General features: G+C 42.0%; 1 protein-coding gene across 1 annotated transcript in view; it reads left to right on the plus strand.

Moving 5' to 3' along the window:
* Window positions 1-21,259, plus strand: part of CALCRL (calcitonin receptor like receptor) — a 321,773-nt gene that overhangs the window by 171,415 nt on the left and 129,099 nt on the right. Inside the window, exons 5-7 of the mRNA XM_085648706.1 lie at window positions 6,557-6,669; window positions 9,338-9,429; window positions 13,202-13,328. Of these exons, the coding sequence (XP_085504832.1) occupies window positions 6,557-6,669; window positions 9,338-9,429; window positions 13,202-13,328 (332 nt within the window). The remainder of the gene's footprint in view (window positions 1-6,556; window positions 6,670-9,337; window positions 9,430-13,201; window positions 13,329-21,259) is intronic.

The following is a 21,259-nucleotide window of genomic DNA, read 5'->3' on the forward strand; positions in this document are numbered from 1 at the left end:
ACTACCATTTACAGTAGCTGAATTACCATCAACTGAGTGGCTAATCCATGGCCAAATCACTCTCCCGGTCACTACATTTCAGTTTCACTATTGCCTTGAGCAAAGGCAGGCAGGCAGGCAGATATAAAAAAAATTGGGTAAAGAATACATTAAGAAATCCTGGGATTTACCATATAGATTTCGATGCCGGAGTGGGGATCGAGAAGTGTTTCATAGTGGTACTAACTGCAAGAACGTTTGTAGCGGTTCTCTCATATGCCAAGATAATGTTTTGCATGGAGCCTGTAATGGTTCAGTTTCAAATCTGTCTTGCCACATGAAAGGAACGCCAGCTGCCGTAATATCACCAGGGTTCGAGTTACTTTCAAATGGAAGTTACTTGATGCTGAACGATCAATGTTATTGTGGCATGCTTCCAGGCATTGCATATCTGATCACCGTTAACACCAGGGTTACTTGCTGTATGCAAGTATTGTTTCCTTCGACAAATACAGTCAGGGAGGCACTAGTATGGCCTTCACTAAATGTTTTGTTGCACTTTGATGCTTTGAGCAGAATGAAAGCCATGCTTTTACAGAAAACCGTGCCACTGACCTCCGCTCGAGAAACCTTTGAACTTCAAGTTGCAAGGACCTCGACCGAGATACAGGCGCTAATTCGAACAAACTGCCCCCTACATTTCGTAGAAATGGTGGGACGCATCTTTAAAATATCTGATACGAGTGGCATTATACACCTATTTAAGACCATTAGGTCTGGATTTCTTAGCACTTTCCAGACTATCCTCGGAGTTATTCCTAACTTCATACACTCCGTGATTGAAAGTATTTTCAGGGGTCTACCTCTGATACTGCTCGCTTTACCTGGAATCCTGATTATCGTCTACCTGCTGCGCAATGGACGGATCATCCGCCAGCGAGATTGCGAAGGTTTTCCTGGAAACATATTACCGTGAGCGCATGATGCAGCATCTCGCCTACGAGAACTAAGTGTTTCTTGGTTCTTATCCTTCAGACCAGTCTTTGAGGACTGCATCGTACCTGTCTTCCGATGCCTGTTCTGCGGAGGCGAATGCGAGTTTGACATCTGTCTGACACCTCTGACGGAGACGTCAGCGGACTTAGACTCCAGGCTGGAACCCTTGTGATCCCTTGCACGACTCTGTCCCCAGCGTATTCCCATCTTGATGCATGCCTTCCTTGAGAAAACGCAGGTGCCTTTCACAACTGAATTAAATTTCAGCTCCAGCATTGACACCAAGGTATCGAATTCAGCACCGGAAGCCTACACACCAGCAACGAGGAATTACAGCTATGCACACTTGACGTGCTATGCGGGGTATTGCCATGTTTGTCCCCTGCTGTAGCAGGCAACAATAATATTATGTCGCCCAGGCAGGACTTTTAATCTGAATCTAGCTCACCGTGTGCTGGGAATGAATATGGGACTTTTTCTTTCCCTTGATATTTCTACAATAACTTTCTATCGCAAAGCATGGCCTTCTAAGTACGCTTGCAGTAATTCAATGTGTGTAATCGAACTCAGTTAGAACTGTGATTTGCGGAACTTTACGACAAAGTCAATTCTTACCAAAGCACATTTTTCCTCGTTTTTTAAACTGTTTTTAAATGATTTTTTAAGCATTTTATTAGAAACATTTTAAATGACTGCTTGATCATTTTATACACTGACACTGTTATGAAAAATGTGTATCTCAGAATGTGTATTATTATTTTTAAGTATAAGGTGGAGTGGGTGTTATAGTTCATGTTGATGCCCTAATATAGGTCCAGGGAACATTGTACACTTTCCTACATCAGCTCCCGTTATTTCATATGAACGAGCCTTATAAGGACATAACTCCAAATAAGGACAGAATGCCTTATAGGGACATCACAACTTATAAGGACTGTAGCCTTTTATGGACTAAACCTCTCACCTAGTTCCATGCAGAGGGTGGGTTTTTCCCAATCGATATTGCTAAGACGTCATCCTTAGCACGTATGAATAATTGATGAGTACACTCTCCAGGAGGTATACTTCACCTCTCCCATTGATGCAGAAGGTTTACTCCCCAACGTCATCCTCATACTGAACAATGGGTAACACACGTACATAGACTGTATAAATACAGCACCTTTTGCTATCGGAAGGCAGGAGGGACCCGAGACTTCAAGGCCGACACACCGACCAGAGACGCTGCAGCTCCGGCATGACATCGCTCCAGCTGACAGTGGTCTAACTATCCCTTCCGGGGTGCCCAGCTCAAGTCCAGGACGAAGTCCCACTTTCTCACTATCCAGGTATGGGGGTTCGACTCAATCCTAGCGGGATTCTTGGCTATTAGCTTTTAGACTATTAGGCTTTTAAGCTCAGTAGCTCTTTCACACCTACTTACATGCTAGGTACACTCAGGTACATCTAGTCAGGCCTCTTAGGAGTACGCACTTTATTTTTATAAATGCCTTTCATATTAATGTATACGTTCTTGACTATTGCAAAATGGTAGAACAATACTATTCCTTTTTCAGTGTACTGCTGGTTCTATATCTCTGCTATTGTGTTACAGTTGTAACAGTGCACTTATTCTACATGAGAAGAACTACGGTACAATAAATTCTTATTGTAAAACAAACGCTCAACAGTTGCTTCTCTGTATCTCTCTGAGAGCAAAATAAACCTGCATGAATGACTGGGTGAAAAGTAGTATATTGTTTCTACGAGTCTGAGGTTATTGTGTTCTGAGGTTGCCAAAAACTAATCTCTCTGATAGCAGGAGATTCTAGTGACACTGCGAGCCAGCTAATGCAAACCATAGGCACAGGGGTGCACGGAGTCAGTCTGCCACCAGACCCACAGTGTATGTTATCCGTAAACAGCGTAGGTCCTGCATGACAGGGTACTATTAGTACTACACTACAGTTGGGGCTACATCCTCTCATGTTGGGGACACTATTGTTGAAAGCCTAATATTTCATGGCAGTTTTTCATGGAGATAAATCTACCAGACTGTCACTCTAGTTTGGGTGGATGTTTTGCAACCATATCTAGCAATGTTTGTGGTGCCAATGGTGGCTCCTGAGGTGTCTTCTCCTTTGGCATGCCTGCTCTCTAAGGTACTGTCGTTTGGGCAGTTACACAGCCAGAGATGGTAATGGGAAATCTGTCACTTTATTTGCAGATTTTCTGTTACTGCCTTCCTCTCATCAATTTCATATATTCAATTCAAAATTCACAAATCTTTATTCGGATACAAGAATATATCCATAAAAGCACAGTCATAATAGCAATAATAATAGGACACAAACGGGTTACAAGAACAATAAAATCCATCGAGATAATACCTACAAAGTTAAAATAGGGTAAGAAACAGTAGTAAAAAACAGAAGTGCTTCAGAAAGGAGTACCACAATAAGATTACAAAGCGCGCAACAACTTTCAGGAGAGAACATTCCAAGTGTAAAAATACTGCAACAATGAAACGGAATTCATCAAGATATTTGCTAACGTTTTAAACAATGATAGAAACAAAAATAAAATAAGCATACATCATGGAGTACACATCGAGTTACGAGCACGCACGGCAGCTTTCAAGAAAGAACCAACCCGAAAGGTTAGCTCGTCATCCTCTAAGGTAATAGCCTTCCTTTAAGCTACTTTATAATAAAACACAGATGCAGTCTTGAAGAATGGTATTCAAAACCATTTGGTATATATGATATAATAATTACAAAAAAATAAAAAAAGCAACATAGATCGTTTGTGAGAACCGTTGCAGGGGCATGGCAAGCGGTTGAGGTTAGAGTTATACCCCGCAGGGAAGCAGAGCAGAAATGTCATGGTATTGGCCCTAAAACGAAAGAGCAAACCCCTCTCCCATCGGCCAATAGGTTTTAGTAGGTAGCTAGAAGGAGTATGGGAGATGTACTCAATGAGCATATATCTGGCGACAGAGGATTTCTGAGCCTCAGTATCATATCTAGCTTTATTGTACAGTGTATATAGAGCCTTCTGCAGGGTTTTCTTGCCTATGCTACCAGAATTCTGCGGGGTTTAAAAATATGTGCTCATAGTTCACTCTAATCAAACTTTTGCAGACAGCTGTAAGCCAGAGAATATCCCTGCCCCTATCACAGTTTAGGCAATCTAATATAATTTCCCTAGTAAATCTCGCAGCTGGATTATTCCAAACTGCCAGCCAAAATAGGGCAGGGCGAGCCTTAATATAATCTTCTATGTAAGGCAGTTTGAGTTCGCTATGGCATGCGTACTGAGAGGAGGAAATGGGAGCGCCCAAGATTTTGCGACAAAATCTGTTGTCTTCTTCCTGAATGCCCTTGCAATTACTAATGCCCAAAACTTCTGCTCCATAGGTAGTGGTTGGGGTGCATTGAAATTTGAAGATCTTAACAATGGCCGATACGACCTCTGAATTTCTCGGTTGGGGCAGGGCAAGTATTGAGTTAATAGAATTAGAAAATTTACGCCTGCTGTAAGCCGCATGATCAGCCCATAATCCATTTGCGGCAAATACCAGCCCTTAATAGGGAAAAGTGTGAGTGCTTTGTAAACTATCAGAATCTAAAACAATTGAATTGTTAAGATATTTCCTCGAACCGCCCAACATTAAAAAAGAGTTTTTTTAAATTGGTGCGTAGATCCAAACTTGCCATAAAATCAACAAAACCCCGCACCAAAGCTCGTCCGCCTTCCTCTCATCAATTTCATATATCTTCAGACACTAATCTTCTTAGGAGACCCGGTTTGGAGTACATTGACTGACCGCTTGGTATCCAGAAGATGGTAGATGTATTATGAAGGCGAGACCAGAGGTTGTGGTTCAGGAGAACAGTACCTTCACGTGCCAAGAGAAATCTTTAACTGATTGTGTATGTTATTGGGGAGCGGTGTTTCCATACAGATCTGATTACTACTGCGACTGACTTCTACTGTCCTCTATGCATTATGGAAAGGTGGCATTCAGAGAATGATGAAGCAAATGGCATAGAAGGGCACATTTGCAAAGGAAGAGATATGCACAGTCACGTATGCTGGTATCGACAGGGCTGATATGCGAGTTACGTATATCTGTGCAAATCTATAGGAGTTCAAGTTACCCTTCAGTGTTTGATATTGCACCATTCAACAGTATGTTAAGCACCACGGCAAGACTTATGAAGACTCTCAGAACTTGGACAATTTTGTATTAGCCACATTAAAGGAATTCTATGACTTATGTAGATGGAAGGCGTATTCCCTAATTAATGACTATCCTATAACCACTTATCTGTGAAGAGTTAAAAATGGCAAGAACGCAAGAGTGTGATGGGTAGGATCGGCTTTCACAGAAAAGAAAGAAATTGTAGTTGCTAATAGTTATAGACCTATTTCTTTAACAAATAAGTTTAGCAATGTTGGCCTGTGGGAGTATATCTCATTAGGTCATGGATGGCCTTCAGACATCAAGGTGGTGTCCCACATTGATTTTGTTTTCTTATTGATCTGACATGCAGCAAATGACATCCTGTTTTTGTTTCCCATTACAGTCTTATTTTTACAGTGGTAAATTGAGGGAGACAATTCTAAAAAAAAAATCAGCAGAATAATATGGACATTACTGCGACAAGTTTAAACTGTTTGCATTGATTTTTTACCTGTTGAAATGCTTGAGTTAGCCGTTATGGGACTTTTGGATGTGACCAATCTTCATTTCAGTGCACCCTGCACTCAGCTCTTCCTCTCTTTCCCCGCCGGTGTACTGAGAACCTCCCATGTGAATTTCATCGTTTGTATTAAATGTACAAGATTCAGTTAGCTTGATGGTGTCCTGTTTGCAAATGTTGCCGAATGTGTTCTCTTGTGCTCCTAATGTTCTTTCCTGCAGGATGAGGCTTAGATGTATTAATATGAGGGCCATTTCCTCTACTGAACAGAGATGTTGGCGTAGTTCTGAATGCGTTATTATTTTCCATGTAGTATTCAATATGGGATTATTAATTAGAAGTGGGTCCGGAGTTACCTGTACCATGAGATGCGTTTTCGGTTTAGGAACTTTCTTCTCACACCATAGTAAATGTGTGGTTCCTTTGCCTAGAACTATATAAAAATCCCTAATTTGGTGTGCTAACCCGGTCTTCCTCTGGCCTTTTTAGAGATCAGACACCATGTTAGTCTGTTTATCAATCTGCACTTAGAATAATTTCCATGATTGCCTTCTCCTGCCTATACTGAGCAGTCCCTAAGACATATTGTTCTTTTTTTTTGTATCTTCCTTTGTGCTGGACTGTATTCTAAAAAGGCATTCAACTGGTTCTGGGTATGAAAACGGAAATGTCTTATATTTAACAGGCTAATTAACTAATACTCTGCTAACTACTGCAGAGTTCATTATTTGGCAGTCATACGTACCATAAACATACACATTCAACGCTTGATTCATTTTATGGATAAGACGACATCTAATTGTTCAATTAAAGCTCTGGTGTTATTGTGCGCTCTTATTTGTGTTCCTACTAATGAACTTTTTCACTCTTCTTTGCCATCTGTGTTCTAATAGAAAAAGTGACAAAGATATGCGACAACAGTGGGAATTGGTTTCGACATCCTGACAGCAACAGAACATGGACAAATTACACCCTGTGTAACGCATATACACAAGATAAAGCAAAGGTATGACATTACTGCTTTTTAACCTTGTAATGTCGTTTTCAATTCACAAAAAGAATTAAAACGTTCTTGGAGCCGGAAAGCCAGTTACTGTTGGTTACAAGAATATTGTTGTGGCAATAATTATGGCTTTTTAGGTAGTGAACCCAAATCTAAGATATTTCTTAAAGACCTTGGTAAGCCAACTGGGGATAAACACAGCATTCCAGAAAAGCCTTGGCATAATTTTATGGCAGTGGACGATAGTGCCTGAGACTTAGCTGTATCAGTGAATGACAAATATTGGGTAGGATCCATGCCCCCCACATCCAAGAAATGTTGTTCTTCCAAAATTTTGAACTTTCATTCTGAACTGTACACTGCTCAGATGTAACCCTGAGGCAATGTGTAGCACTTTAATAAACTCATACTTGAATTAGAAACTGGTGAAGACAAAGCAAAGATACCTGGTAAAGAGACTTCACTGTGAGAGAGAGAGACTAGTTCCAAAGGGGAAACAGCCTTTACCACGAAGCATTTTCCACGCATTACGTTTACAACGATACACTTACCTCGTAAACGTCTTCATAACGCGTAATGCTTCAACGACCATCTTCACCACGCAAGCAATGTCATCACGGAACAACGTCATCCTAATCCGAAAAAAAGCATCAGTCCGTTTTCAGTGTCGGCGGAGACCTGCGGAAAAAGGAAAAAAAAGAAGAAAGGGGGCTTGGGGTGGGTCTCCCCCCCCCCCAAAAAAGAAAAAGCGGAGTAAAGGTAAAATCGAGGTAACGGCAAAGAGTGGAAAACACATTCCGTTGTAACGCATGCGTGGTAAAGGCATGCGTTGCAACGGAATGCGTAGTAACGACATATATTCGTTCCAAAGTAGTCCCATAGACTTTTATTTGAGCCACCTATACTTTGTGTCATATGTTATTCTGTCATTTAGCCACAGCTGTAGGAATTCTTGAAATCAAGTAAAAACTATCAGCTTCGGAATTTACAACCTATTTAATGACACGGGTTTGATGGTGTGATACTTGTGTGGGTGTGGCTTACAGGAACTGTATTCGTTTTATTTATTTATTTTACCAAATGGCCTTGTATGTAATTGCACCTCATATTCAATGTTCTGTCCAGTTTTTCAGAATTCTTCCCTGAGCTCAGAATTCCTTACTTTTTAAGCCCATAGTCCGTATGGTTACCTTGGTTTCTATGTATTTTCGTTAACTTAAATTATACATGAAAATATAAATAAATGCATACAACTTAGAATTCCTGCTAATGTCTCAGGCCTTTATCGCTCACCCGAGGATTCACATTTGCGACCAACTTAGGGCTGTTGGTGCAGAATGTATTTTTACCCATACAAAGTTTGCTTTGTGTAGATATTATTTAATTCATATTTTGCAAAATGGGGGCAAACGTACAAAACTCCTGTATGATCTAATTGGGTAATTCATAAAATCACAGGCTTTTGAAAGAGTATGTTGCCATGCACAAAAGTAATTTAGTGGGTCACAAAATGGCTTTTGCAACCCATTACGAATAGCAAATTGTATAAAGGCGTGAAAGAGATGTCCTCCTGTGTGCAATTCAGAATGAAATGTATCAATCGTCTGATCCTGAAATTATGATCACAAAATATTGATCAATTACTGACACCCCTTGGATGGTAATTGATTCTCAGTGGGGAGGCTGTCCCACTAGGACAACTACCCCATTGAGTATTGTGTCAGATGGCCTCAGGGGGAGCTGACAGTGGTCCAGGGAATCACCTCTTGCCTGTCCCTTCCATTGTTGTGTCCATGCATTTCAAAATGTTTCCCTTTAAGGTACACAGGCTGCATTAAAAAACATGTTGACATCCAGGGGACATGAATAGAGGGGGATAGAGGATTTTCTGTGTTTGCTATCATTCGGTGGAGGTCATAAAATGCCTTCTGTTTTGTTAATACGAATGAGGCAGGAGGATTTGTAACTTTCTGCAAATGTACATGTTGGCATGCTACTGATGAGTACATCACTTGCATCACAAAATGAAGCTCATTTTCTCAGTGTACAATTAGCACACACTGGTTTGAGACCCGTGTTCAGTACAAAGAGCCCATCGTTATTTACCATAATTATTTGTGACATATTAATTAAGTTTAGATATCTAAAAAATATATGCCCAGATATGTAGATACTACAGTTGTGCCACTTTCGTGAAATCAATATTTATTGTACACTTCTGTTTTGCCTCATTCATTATTATGTGTAACTATCTGGGCCTATAAATACAATCAATTGATGTATTGTCGTCAAGATATTTCTGTAGACTATATTCACATCTTATGTTCTATGGGTTTGAATGAAATAATTTACTATGGGGCAGCCGTGTATATGAGCGCTACATCAGGATCTTAAAAAGCAGACGCTGCATAGTTGGAAATGCCATTTGCAAGAGTTAAATTAGCCAAACTTTCTTTGAATTAAGATAGGGATTTTGCCCACAAAAATTGGTTCATTGTGTTGAATTTTAGAGCACAAATATCTGTGTGAATAAAGATATTAAATATAAATTGATCCTTTTGGGTCGTCTATTTAAGGGGAGGAGAATCTGTGGGAACAATTAGTGGGGCAGTTAAAAAATGTGTTTAAATGTATACGTGATATTTTGTACTGTCAATTTATTGTTTTGCAGACGGCTCACAACCTGTTCTATTTGGCCATTATTGGACATGGGTTGTCGATTGCATCTCTACTGATTTCCCTTGGCATCTTCTTTTACTTCAAGTAAGAAAGTCTAATTTAAGATCATTCTAGTTGCTAACCAGTAATCACGCTCTGCTTGCTTCCAGGTACTACATTAGCAATTGTAATAGAAACTGACATTAACATAGCCCTGAGTGAAATGTAGTTTTAACACTGAGTCACATGTTGTTGTTGTTTCTTACTTTTTGGACAACTGCATCCCATTTATTTTAGAACTTCCTTGTTGTTTCTTATTTGCACATATCTTCTAGCAGAAACGAACATCTGTCTCAGGTTAGGGCACTTTAGGATGGTATCAAAATGGTAATTCTCAGGAAATTCGCAGTAACTTTTCTTAGGATTTAGGATCATCATTATTATTATTTTATTTTAGGGCTAGTATAGTCATAAGATAATTTGTTCCTCTAGTTTTGAATCCAGCTACTACGATGGACAAACACGGTTCTTACTTGCTAGGGGTTTAGAGAAAGTGCTTTGCAGGACTTGGTGCTGAAGGTCCCAAGGACAGTTTGCACAGTGTCCACCAAGTGCAGCTCATTTTATAAAACATTTGATCTGAGAATAAAACGTTCTATCTTGCAATTATGCTGACTGGTAGGCTGTGGTTCTACTATGAGTATTACAACTTAAAAAGTACCAAACACTTAAAAGGATCCTGCTGATTGGGGCTCTTTGATATCTTCCCCAAAACGATGGAGAACAAAGGGCTACTAAAAATGTTTGCCTGTTCCATGAATTTTCATTAAGGCATTGGATCCTTTTCTTTATTTCTATTTTTAAATGCTTAACAAAATGCACAGGTAATGCCACATTCTCCATGGATCAATTGCAGTCAGTAGAGCTGTTTAAAGTCTTGAGAAATAGCCATTGATTATTACTTAAACTAACAAATCAAACAAAAAAGAAGATAAAATACCAATACTGCACCTTTTAAGAATAGACGTGTAGCAAAGAAAGATCTATTTGTTTTTGATAAGTAAAATTACACCTTGCTTCTGTAGACTTTGATGCATTTCTTCTGAGTGTGTCCATCTCACCCCAATAATGACGGTTTGCCAGCTACCTCTATTCACGTGATGCTGCCAGACCTCTGAAAAGGGGTCTAAAGAACACCTTGCAAGAAGACCTGCATCAATACACCTTACCTCCTAATTCGTTAGGGCCGTACATTTTTACTATACATACAGTACATAGGCTGATTTACAGTGAAAAGGATGAAAGCATGATTTGACTCAGATGTTGTATTTCTTGGCTAGGTTCCATTTATGTCACCAAAATACTACACTCTCCAAGACTGACTCACTTTGGGTTCATTTGTTAACTGAAAGGACTCTGGAGCTGCTGACAGCTGCAGGAAAAAAGGTGGCCGGTGACTTCAGTGTATCACTAAGGAAGCTTTAGTCCAAGGCATGTTCCATTACTAGACTGGGAATCTGTTAATGAGCTCTGTCGTCAAGATAGGAAAATATCCCAGATGCTGAGAATGTATTTTTGGATTATTGAATATCATCTGTGCACATGAGTTATCCGTGGTCATAGAAAGTGAAGGCACATGTTGGTAACTGGAATGGAGTGGTGATTGGTGTAGGCTCACCAGGACAGTAATGACTAACAGGAGGGGGCTTTCAGGTGCCCAAACTGAGTCTGATGGTAGGGTTGAGGGTCTTTTTGAAATACTAAAGGAAAGCTTTGCTCTCAGAATCAGTAGGAGAAAGCTCCAGAACAAGGGAGCAAGGATAATGAAACCACAGAATCTGGACATAGGGCATGGGGTTTGGTAGCGACTATGAGGTGCTTGGTCTCTGAGCTTAGAGGGGGGGTCTGGATTTTAGCTAGATAAGTTCCTAGTGCTGTAGGAAATTGATACTTTATAAACTGCTTTGAAACCCACGCTAATATATTAAGACAGCCTGGGGTGGTAGGAGAAAATGGAAATAATTTGGGGTAATTGAAGATTCATGGTTTTTATTTGCCCCCAATATTCAGGGATAGGTGCAGTTTTCAGTGCTTTCTCACTATCCACAATTTGACAGGATGTACAGCAACAACATATCACCTGAAAATAGCAGGGTGGTCGAGGGGTGGAGGTGGCAAAGAATTGACATGTGCTAAAACCACCTTCATCTCATGCATCAGGAATATCTCATATCTATGAATGATATTCATTCTTATGCAAGTCTATAGTAAATGCAGGCTGCAGCTGTTAAATCCTGAAAATAAATCTATTTCTTTCTTTTTATGAGAAGCGGATTGTAGTCGTACTGTAATGGTTCGCTATACAACTGAGAAATGCTTCCAATGAAACAAGGGCACAGGAAATGGAAATGATTTGCACTATTTCATACAATTTGGTCAAACACATCTCTACTGATGTCCTGTGGCTAAATTGCAGAGTTCAACATCTTCCCCTCCTACTACTCTTCTCACATTTCTTTACCTGGTTAATGCAAAAAGGCTAACACCTTTTACACAATGTGTATGTCAGAGTGAATGTAGCCAGTTGTGTGGAGATTATTCTTATGTGTATGTGGGGGAAGTGCAAAGGACACGATTACTTGTTGTGTGGTACTGAGGGTGTGCAGTCCCCATATCTGCAAATAATAGTAATGTGTGGTAACTCCCCACCAGTTCTGCTTAGTTATGAGTTAATCACCCAGGGAATGGGGAACAACTTTGGATCCCTTCTCACTTGGTGGAATTCTGCACGTTGTTTCCTTTTCCATGGGGATTAATGAATTTCCACCTTTTCCAAACATTTGGTAATTGTGAGCTGGGGAGCCTGGTGCAAACTAGTGGTTGGGAGGATGAGAGAGGGAAGGAGAGGAGATTGCTTTGCAGGGGGAGCATTGTAAGCTGCCTTTGTGTTCTGGAAGGGGGTCCGGTGGGTCCAAGGAATGGGGCCAGGTTGCATTGCAGTCCATTCCAAAGGTGACTTCATTAGCTGAATTTTCCGGTGGTTAAAATCTGGTCACTTGTTCCCACACCTAGGAAATCTGGGCACAGTATCAGTGGCCCATAATAATTGAGCGGAGTGGAATTCCATGCGAGTTCCTCTCCGCTCAACTTGTAATCGAGGCCATAGTGTACGTTTGTAACTCTTGTGCTTTACATCATACTTTGTTGTATTCCCCATTTGAGCATGTTAAGGTCTCTTATGGGACAAATGAATAATCATTGCAGTATAGGTAGAAATATTGAGATGTTCGAGAAATGCTTGAATTTTCTCTTTACAATTATATAAAAACCTTTGTATTAACCAACATATTGGACAAAAGGATAAACGCACCATTTGGTCCAGTTTAAAAAAGGAATTCAGAAAGACAACCTCTTGGAAGCAGTACAATTGCACGCTGTGCTAGCTCAGTGGGAGAGTCTGATAGTGTTTCGGAGTTATCCTAATAAATATATAGTGACCTTAGTTGAAGTAGACTTGTGTGAAGAAAGGGATTAGTTTGTCCAGTGGTCCAAAGGTGTACCATGGAGGGGACTTTGTACAATAATCAAGTTAATTTAGAACTAGAGTTATGATTAGGGACTGAGGTAATCACAGATAGGTATTTTTCTCTGCCAATCATATAATGGAAAATATAAACATATATTGACTGGTTGTATTGGGCTGATTGTACCAAAGTAAGATGACCTATTACTTATCTAACATTGGTATATTTTAGTTTTTGCAGGTATTGCTTTTAATATACCAAAGCATGGGTCAAAAACAATTTATATGTTTATCATTTCTAAAAAGCAGCATGTTAGTGGAGTTTTACTAACCTTATGTGGTTTCTTCCCTTAGGAGTTTGAGCTGCCAGAGGATTACCCTACATAAAAATTTGTTTTTCTCTTTTGTTTGCAACTCCATTGTTACAATCATTGGACTTACAGCAGTGGCCAACAATCCAGCACTAGTTGCCACCAACCCAGTAAGTGCCACTCAATTGAGCTTTATTGTTGCAACAGTTTGCAGTGCTTAACATTTGATAAACGTGTGTCAAATTTGATTTGCCCCATTATCATAGAGGGCGAACGAGTGCAAGACTATTCCATGGCTGTGTCTACTCTAGAATGAGTTGTAGTGCTAGGCAACATTTTAAGGCTCTTCACACTCGGGTGTCTGCACAGCCAGTGGTACAGAAATATTGTCCAACTTTCCCTGGTGGCAGAGAATAAGGCTTTTCCTGGTATGCTTAATTATAGTGTTGACCGGGTGTCTCATTGTGAACACTTGATTAATGCATCCTTACCATGGGATATTTTACTGGTATAGCTGCAGCTACAACAATATACACAGCTTGTCTGTGTCACCATATTGTTCCATTAGTGAATGACAGGTGAATCATTGGAGAAAAGGGGGTATATACAATAGGGATACATTCTGAGGGGAGCCATCTTCTACATATGGATTGATTAACAAAGATCTTCACACACGCAGTTCCACCAGAAGGAGCACTTGAAGAAGGGATGTAACAATAGGTATGCTAATCATCCATGGCATTTGGATGGCAGAATTCTTGCTGAACTTATGTATGCATTTATACTTTCTTTTGTGTCAGAGACACCCTGATTCATCTTCTTATCCATTCCTATCCTTGACCTAATGCCAGAACCAACAACACCTTACACTGTGGGACATCTTACACTTTGAGATGTTTACCATTATTCTACGATGATTCTCTGTGTCACATTACAGGTAAAATCACCACAGGTTGACTGTGTAGCAGGATAATGTAGATGCAGCTAGTTTTGCCACATAGCTTCAATTCTTTTGTTAGATGGCGAGAAGGGCTGTGACCTCGTGGTTTCGGAGAATCTTTTTGAATTTTAGAGAAATATGGGTTTTTCTGACCTATCACAGGGTTTATACAGACATTGTATAACAGCACTGAGGCAAAGCTGATTATTACTGCATCAGAGAGAGGGTCATCAATCAATCAATAAAACTTTATTCGGCTTTAAGGATAAAACCATAAAAGTCATACGGCCTATGTTATACCATAAATCAGACTATAAGTTGACAAATGTTATAAAATCCAAATTAGCTATACACAAGTAAAAAACATAAGTTACAATACAGATATTATTTACAACTTGTCCTTTGTCTGATGACAAACCGTAAATTGAGAGTGTATAAAACGGTATCACTAGAAAGAAGTTGTGAGAAAATAAAAGCTGGTCTCAACCTCCTAAAGCCCTTTTTTTTAAGATAGGGAGAATAAATAACCTTCTGGGAACAGCATAAAAAGTGCAGAACATTTAAAAGTGCATCATGTCCTGAGGAGATTCTCCATCGCAGACACAAGGCATGAGACACTGACCTCTGTGAGAACCATCAGGGTATGCCAATAAGTAGTGGAAAAGGTCAAGTCGGAACCTCATCAAAAGAAAACGATTCTGTATGCTTTTCAGCCCTAAAAGATAAGGCTCCGTGATAGACACGGTTTTCAGTACGACATACTTGTGCACACTGGGCTTACACAGCTCGTTTCCTTCTCTTTCACTATGTCGCATTCTTAAAAAAGACTCCTTGACCCAGGTGAGGTCCCTTTTACCAATTCCCTCAGGATTTGTGAAGAGATCAACTCTTCCTAGTCTGGCAAGGCCAACTTTTATATACCGGAGCCATCAAATACATGAAAAGTGATCAAGAGAAAGTCAGTCCCGTAGGACGTCTTTACTAAGTATGCTCTCTTGCTTGGCCCATATCTTAAACCACAAGGCCAGAGGTCGAAAAGCCAAGTCGTCAGAGAGATAAGGCATCCCCAATTCCTCATGCACAACATAAGATGGGGTGCCTTGTGGGACAGAAAGAGCTCTTCGCAAAAATGAGTTTTCGGTGCTCTGCAGAGCCCCAAGCGTGACATGGCTCCATATCTCGCTTCTTTAACTGACCTGTGAGATACATTTCGCTTGGTAGATCTTCAGCATGGCCCCTATTGGCTTCCCTCCCATTCTGCTGGCAAAGTTAAAAACAGCAGCTGAAGCTTTCACTAGGTTCCCTTTCTTTCGGTTAAGCAGGGGGCTCCAGCTCAGTGAGTCGTCAAACACTACTCCCAGATAGGAAAAAACATTTGTTTTGGGTATTAAAGAACTCCCTAGTTTAAAGATGGGCTGCTTAGCCTTAGCCTTTCCGGAGCCAGCCTTCATGATGTGTGATTTAGAGTGGTTCACCGACAGATCCAGCTCCTCCATAAAAGAGGCAAAAGAGTTTAGGAGAAGTTGTAAGCCCCTTGCAGTCCTCGCCAGGAGGACTGCGTCATCCGCATATAAAAGGACTGGCAGGCTACGCTTGCCTACCTGGTAACTGTCAGCTTTGGCTGCTAGGAGGGCCTTTTCTAGGGAGTTGATGTACAAATTAAAAAGGAAGGGTGCAAGAATGCACCCCTGACACCCCCCCCTCTGTTGTTAAACTGACAGGACACTTTCAGGTCCTTAAAATAGCGGACAACCGCCCTAGAATCTCAGTGAACGTCCCTCAAGAACCAATCGATGTTTGTATCAGTGTCGATGGATACCATCAGCTGCCATAATTTGGACCTGTTCACACAGTCAAAGACTGAGTACTGGTCAATGAAGGCTAAATATATCGGACATGAACGAGCCACACTATACTTATTCAAAACAAGATATAAGTTCAAACACTGCTCTACAATATGGCGGAAACCATATTGTATTTCAGATAAAAAAGTTTCTTCGTCCGCCCAAGTTACCAACCTGTTAAGAATCATACAACCCACCACCTTCACCACAGAGTCTAGGAGAGAAATGGGCCTGTAACATGAGGTACTGTCCTGATTGCCCTTTTTAAATACCGGCACTATAGTCGATAAAGCCCAGGAGTCTGGGTGGCCGACCCGCACTGCAGCATTAATAACAGCTGTAAGGACAGGTGCCCAAAAGTCTATATGGGCAATATAAAGGTCAGGAGGAATCCCATCTGACCCTGAGGCCTTTCTTTTGGTTAGACCTAATATACAGGCTCTTACTTCTTGGGTGGAAAATATGAGATCCGCCTTGCCTTCTACACTTTCCTGCCCTTCAGATAGCGTGGACTTTGGTTGAAAGATACCCTCAAAGTGATGGACCGAATCGTCCTCCGTGATGTGGGCGTCCAATAATTTGGCGTTCTCGTCTAAAAAAATGGGCTATTAATGAGGGTCCAAAACTTAGAGCTATTGTACAGTGTGCTTGCCTCCACTAGATCAGACCAGGCCTCCTCCTTCAGCGAGGATTTACAAGTTGCTATTGCGGCCTTATATGCTCTACGCAGCCCTTTTACTACCACTACGTCTCGGCCTGTTGCTTAAGGCCCGTCTCAGCTTACTAGAAGCCTGGGAACAGACTGAATCGAACCATCTTGTGCCTACTGGCTCACAGCCCTCGCCCGAGGCTCGTAAAAGCCTCCGTGTAACAGTGGGCATGTTTCCAAATGCACCCAGGTTATCCGAAGCGCTAGCCTCGCCATCAAGACAGGTGGCAAACTCCCTGCTACACAGAGTTGCAAGGGATTCATGAAGGGACTCTGGTGCTATACGTCTCCATTTTAAACTCTTCCCCACCTCCGCCACTTCGAGAGGGACACCCCCCCTCAGTATGTCTGTGTACTCTGGCCCATCCTGTTGCTACACAAGTGGAATATGATCGCTGAATTCACTTGACTGAACAAAGAAATATGTGCCTACTGGCTCACAGCCCTCGCCCGAGGCTCGTAAAAACCTCTGTGTAACAGTGGACATGTTTCCAAATGCACCCAGGTTATCCGAAGCGCTAGCCTCGCCATCAAGACAGGTGGCAAACTCCCTGCTACACAGAGTTGCAAGGGATTCATGAAGGGACTCTGGTGCTATACGTCTCCATTTTAAACTCTTCCCCACCTCCGCCACTTCGAGAGGGACTCAGTATGTCTGTGTACTCTGGCCCATCCTGTTGCTACACAAGTGGAATATGATCGCTGAATTCACTTGACTGAACAAAGAAATATGTGACCAGGGAAAAGAAAGGAGTGGATACAAAGGTGAAGTCGATAAAGGTCTCACAACATCTACCGATGAAGGTGGAAGTAATATCTGTTTTACCCGGAGGCAACTTGTTAATGACAGATGTTAAATCAAGTTTAAGTAAGATTAAATTAAGCTCGGTGCCCTGAGGGTTGTGTTCCATGTGCAGACCAGATTGTCGGGCACAGCCCATGGCTTCCACTCCTCCTTGTCTAATGTCCCCACACATGATGATGAAGAAGTCCCCAGTTAAGAAGATGTGATGACAGGTCAAGCCTGTCAAGGTGCCACCCCGTAATATTGACCCCAACTGCTTTATATTACCCTCCCCCTCGTGTATTATTCCCGCATTGTAAAGATTTATCAAGAGAAGTCTACTCTTGCCACTAGACAGCAACATTACATGTACATTGGGTAAAACATGGAGTACAGTCACTGAGATGTCGAGGACAGCCAGCGAGATGAAGGTAGCAAGTCCCCCCTTGGCTCTCCCTGACGTGGACGGTGTTGCTGGGACAAAGAGTTTTATAGCCATCCAGGTGGAAGTTATTCTCAGTAGCCAAAATTCCTGTAGACATATCACGCCAAAGCTTTTCACAAGACCAGCCATCCTGGATTATTGATCTTACTTGTCAGCCTCGCAATGTTCCAAGAAAGAAACTTGCACCCTCCGTACTCACTCTGGTCCTGTTCCGGGGGTATGATGATTCCCTGAGGGGCAAGTAGCATGTGGGCCGAAAGACCCGCTCGGCATCAGTCACAGTCATCCAGCGTGCACAAAGGGGCAAACCTGTTTGCCGTGCTTACCCTTACAGCCCCCCCTATGTGCCCCCACAAGCTCCCTCAGTAGGCTGCTCTCGTTGGGATCCAGGATGGAAAGATCTGGGTTGATAAAAATAGCCCAATGGTAATGCCAGGATTGCAGAATTCCAAGAGCTATACTCAGACTGTGCTACTGAACTAAGGATGTGATCAACAATGGTATTGTTGTTCAAATTAAAAGTGATACAGTCCCCCTGCCAAGGTTTGGTCGTGCTACCAACCCACTGTGTCCGACGCACCATGAGGATATGATTTTCCACTCTTGTACCAAGGGCAATGTTGGAATTGAGCCAGTGCACCACCTTGTTCTTTAACTGAAAGAGGTCTTCCTCGGCCCCGAATTTGAGGCGCGGTACATTGGCCAACACTACGACATTCAATGTTAAACAGGGGGCTGCAGAGGGTTGCCTCCTTTCTCAAGTCCTGTTTGCCTTTTTCATTGAATCTTTGGCTATAGCTAGTCGAAAAGATGGCATAATTCAGTCACTTCATTACAGATGGACAAGATTAAACTTTGTGCAGATGATATAATGTTGATCCTAGATCCAAAAATAGAAGCCCAAAAGAGAGTTTTTAAAATCTTCTCAGTATTTCAGACCTTTGGAGGATCATAAATGATGTATTTTCCACATAGACAGTTTAATTCTTGAATTACAATTGTGTCTGCGGGTCCACTCAGCCTTTCATCCATTTGAGGTCAATAAAATGAGTACCATTGAGTTGGGTAACAATATACATCTTTTATTTCAGCGCCAAGATGCCCCGTTGCTGGGGTGAACGTGCTCTTTACAAATACACCTGTTCTGTTATGTGTGCATACTAAACCCAAACAATACTTGGGGGTTCAATTTACTGGAAATGTTGATGATCTCTGTGATTTGAATTATAGACCTCTTTTATCAAAAGTTAAAGCACTGCTAGTAAGATGGCAGTCACTGCTACTTACCTTATTAGGTAGAGTGGCTTTTATCAGCCATTCCATGTCTCCCATTTCCAGCTGTTCGTAAGGAGATCAAATCTTTAATTCCATCTTGTATATGGCAAGATTAAAACCCCAGACTGGCGCTAAGCAGTTTATTCAGATGCGTGTTGATGTGCCATGGCCTTGCCCCATTACTTATCACAAAGCACTTTGCCTAGCTTAGTCTCTGGTAAGCCCTGTAAACATATTTGTGTGTTCTCCTAGAGCTTTATTAATCCAGTTAGTCTACTACCACTACCCATTATGATTATGAATAATGTTTGGCTAAGGGTGTGGGCTTGAGGCTCTGCTGTAAAGATGTTCCAGTTAGTCCGAAGAGTCTTAATCAAGACTCTGAGAGGCGAGAATGGGCCCTCTGTGGGGTTTTGCTAGCTGAGCATCATGGCAGACGGATTTACGTAAGGTGCCATCTGCAGTCCATTTAATTAGTCAGCATCCGACTTTAAATATGCACACCAAGCCTTGTGACTGATGGTATTTAGTAATTGGATCTTCACTCAGTGTATAAAAGATCCGAATGGAGGGAAAGAGAGCTTGACCAGATGTTTAGGCCCAGTCCCAGGAGATGTGCGTGTGGTGTGCCGCCAGTTGCAGATAGTCCTAACCAGTAGTCAAACTCCACACCCACCCCTACAAATCCCTCAACAACATCGGACCCAAATACCTCAACAAGAGAGTATCCTTCCACGTACCCAAGAGGAACCTCCGCTCCGCCGACCTCGCCCTGGCAGAGGTCCCTCGCATCCGCAGAAACAGAACTGGCGGGAGAGCTTTCTCGTACATCGTGGCCAAGACCTTGAACGAGCTTCCTGTGAACATCAGATGCTCCCCGACCTTGCACACGTTCAGGAAGGTCCTCAAGACCTGCCTCTTTGACTGATCCGGAGCCACTCCCCCCCCCCCACCCCCAATGCCTTGAGACCTTCACAGGTGAGTAGTGCACTATATAATACCCCTGATTGATTGATTGATTGATTGATTGATTGTAGGAAACGCAGTAACAGATAGACACACCTGGGCTGTAGGACTGAACAGACCATCACGCGGACGAGAGGTGGCCAGAGACTAGCAAGTGTCCAGGTTGGCCATGTCTCTACTCCGCCCCAAACCAAAGGGTGACAGGCCTCCCAGAGAGCAGCCACAGGGAAGTGGAATGCTGCCCAGCCCCATGAGTTGGTGTAGAGCCCACAGTAGTAGAACTTGGCAAAGTAGGGTCACAATGTTTCTTGTACAAGTGAGGAGCTGACAGAGCTTTGTGTTGGAAGGGGGAAGAACAAGAATGGCCCAGTCCACACACAGGCGTAGTCTTGCTCAAACTAAGATGGCCCAAGGGGGCAGGTGTAAAAAAGAAATACATTAATGATGACACACCACCCCCTGCCCAGGAGAATCTCTTGGGGGATCCTCATGGTGACTGGGCCTCCGACCCCACACAGAGATGCATACCAATAAAGACTGCATCTGGCAGCAATTATCTACACAGCAAAATTGTCTTAACTTGGAGTTGGCATGTGTGCATGCTGCAGTAGAGGATAACTAGTCTGCCTTGGAACAGACAGACTTAATGAATGAATGAAGGCCTACGTAGAGCCAGAGGAGATCTTTTAAAAAGGGATGCACTCAGCCCTGGAAAATGGAATAGGAGAAGTGGGCATTGATGTAACTTTCCTAAGACACGTTCTGTATAATATAGTTGATAGAGTAAGAGAAATGGAACAAAGAATATCAGATCTAAAAAACGCCTGTGATCAAACTCAAATATCGCTACAATGGCTAAAAACGACTACTAGCTAGCTTGAAGGCCAGATTGAAGATGCAACCTTATTATGAGAAGGTGATCCCCTTGTCCTCAGCAGCAATCGAAGGCAATCAATATTAACAACATCAGGTTAGGAGACTGGTTTTAGCAGATTCCCTACTGGTCACGTCAAAAATCTGGGAGAGGTTGATTTAGAGATACAAGTCGTAGGAGATCTTGAGATGGAGATTGATGCGGAAGAGACTTCAAGAGTCCATGGCAACTAATGATTAAAAGGATGATGATTCTGTGCCACCA

This window comes from Triturus cristatus, chromosome 3_2 (assembly GCF_964204655.1).
Source record: "Triturus cristatus chromosome 3_2, aTriCri1.1, whole genome shotgun sequence".
Classification (NCBI taxonomy): domain Eukaryota; kingdom Metazoa; phylum Chordata; class Amphibia; order Caudata; family Salamandridae; genus Triturus; species Triturus cristatus.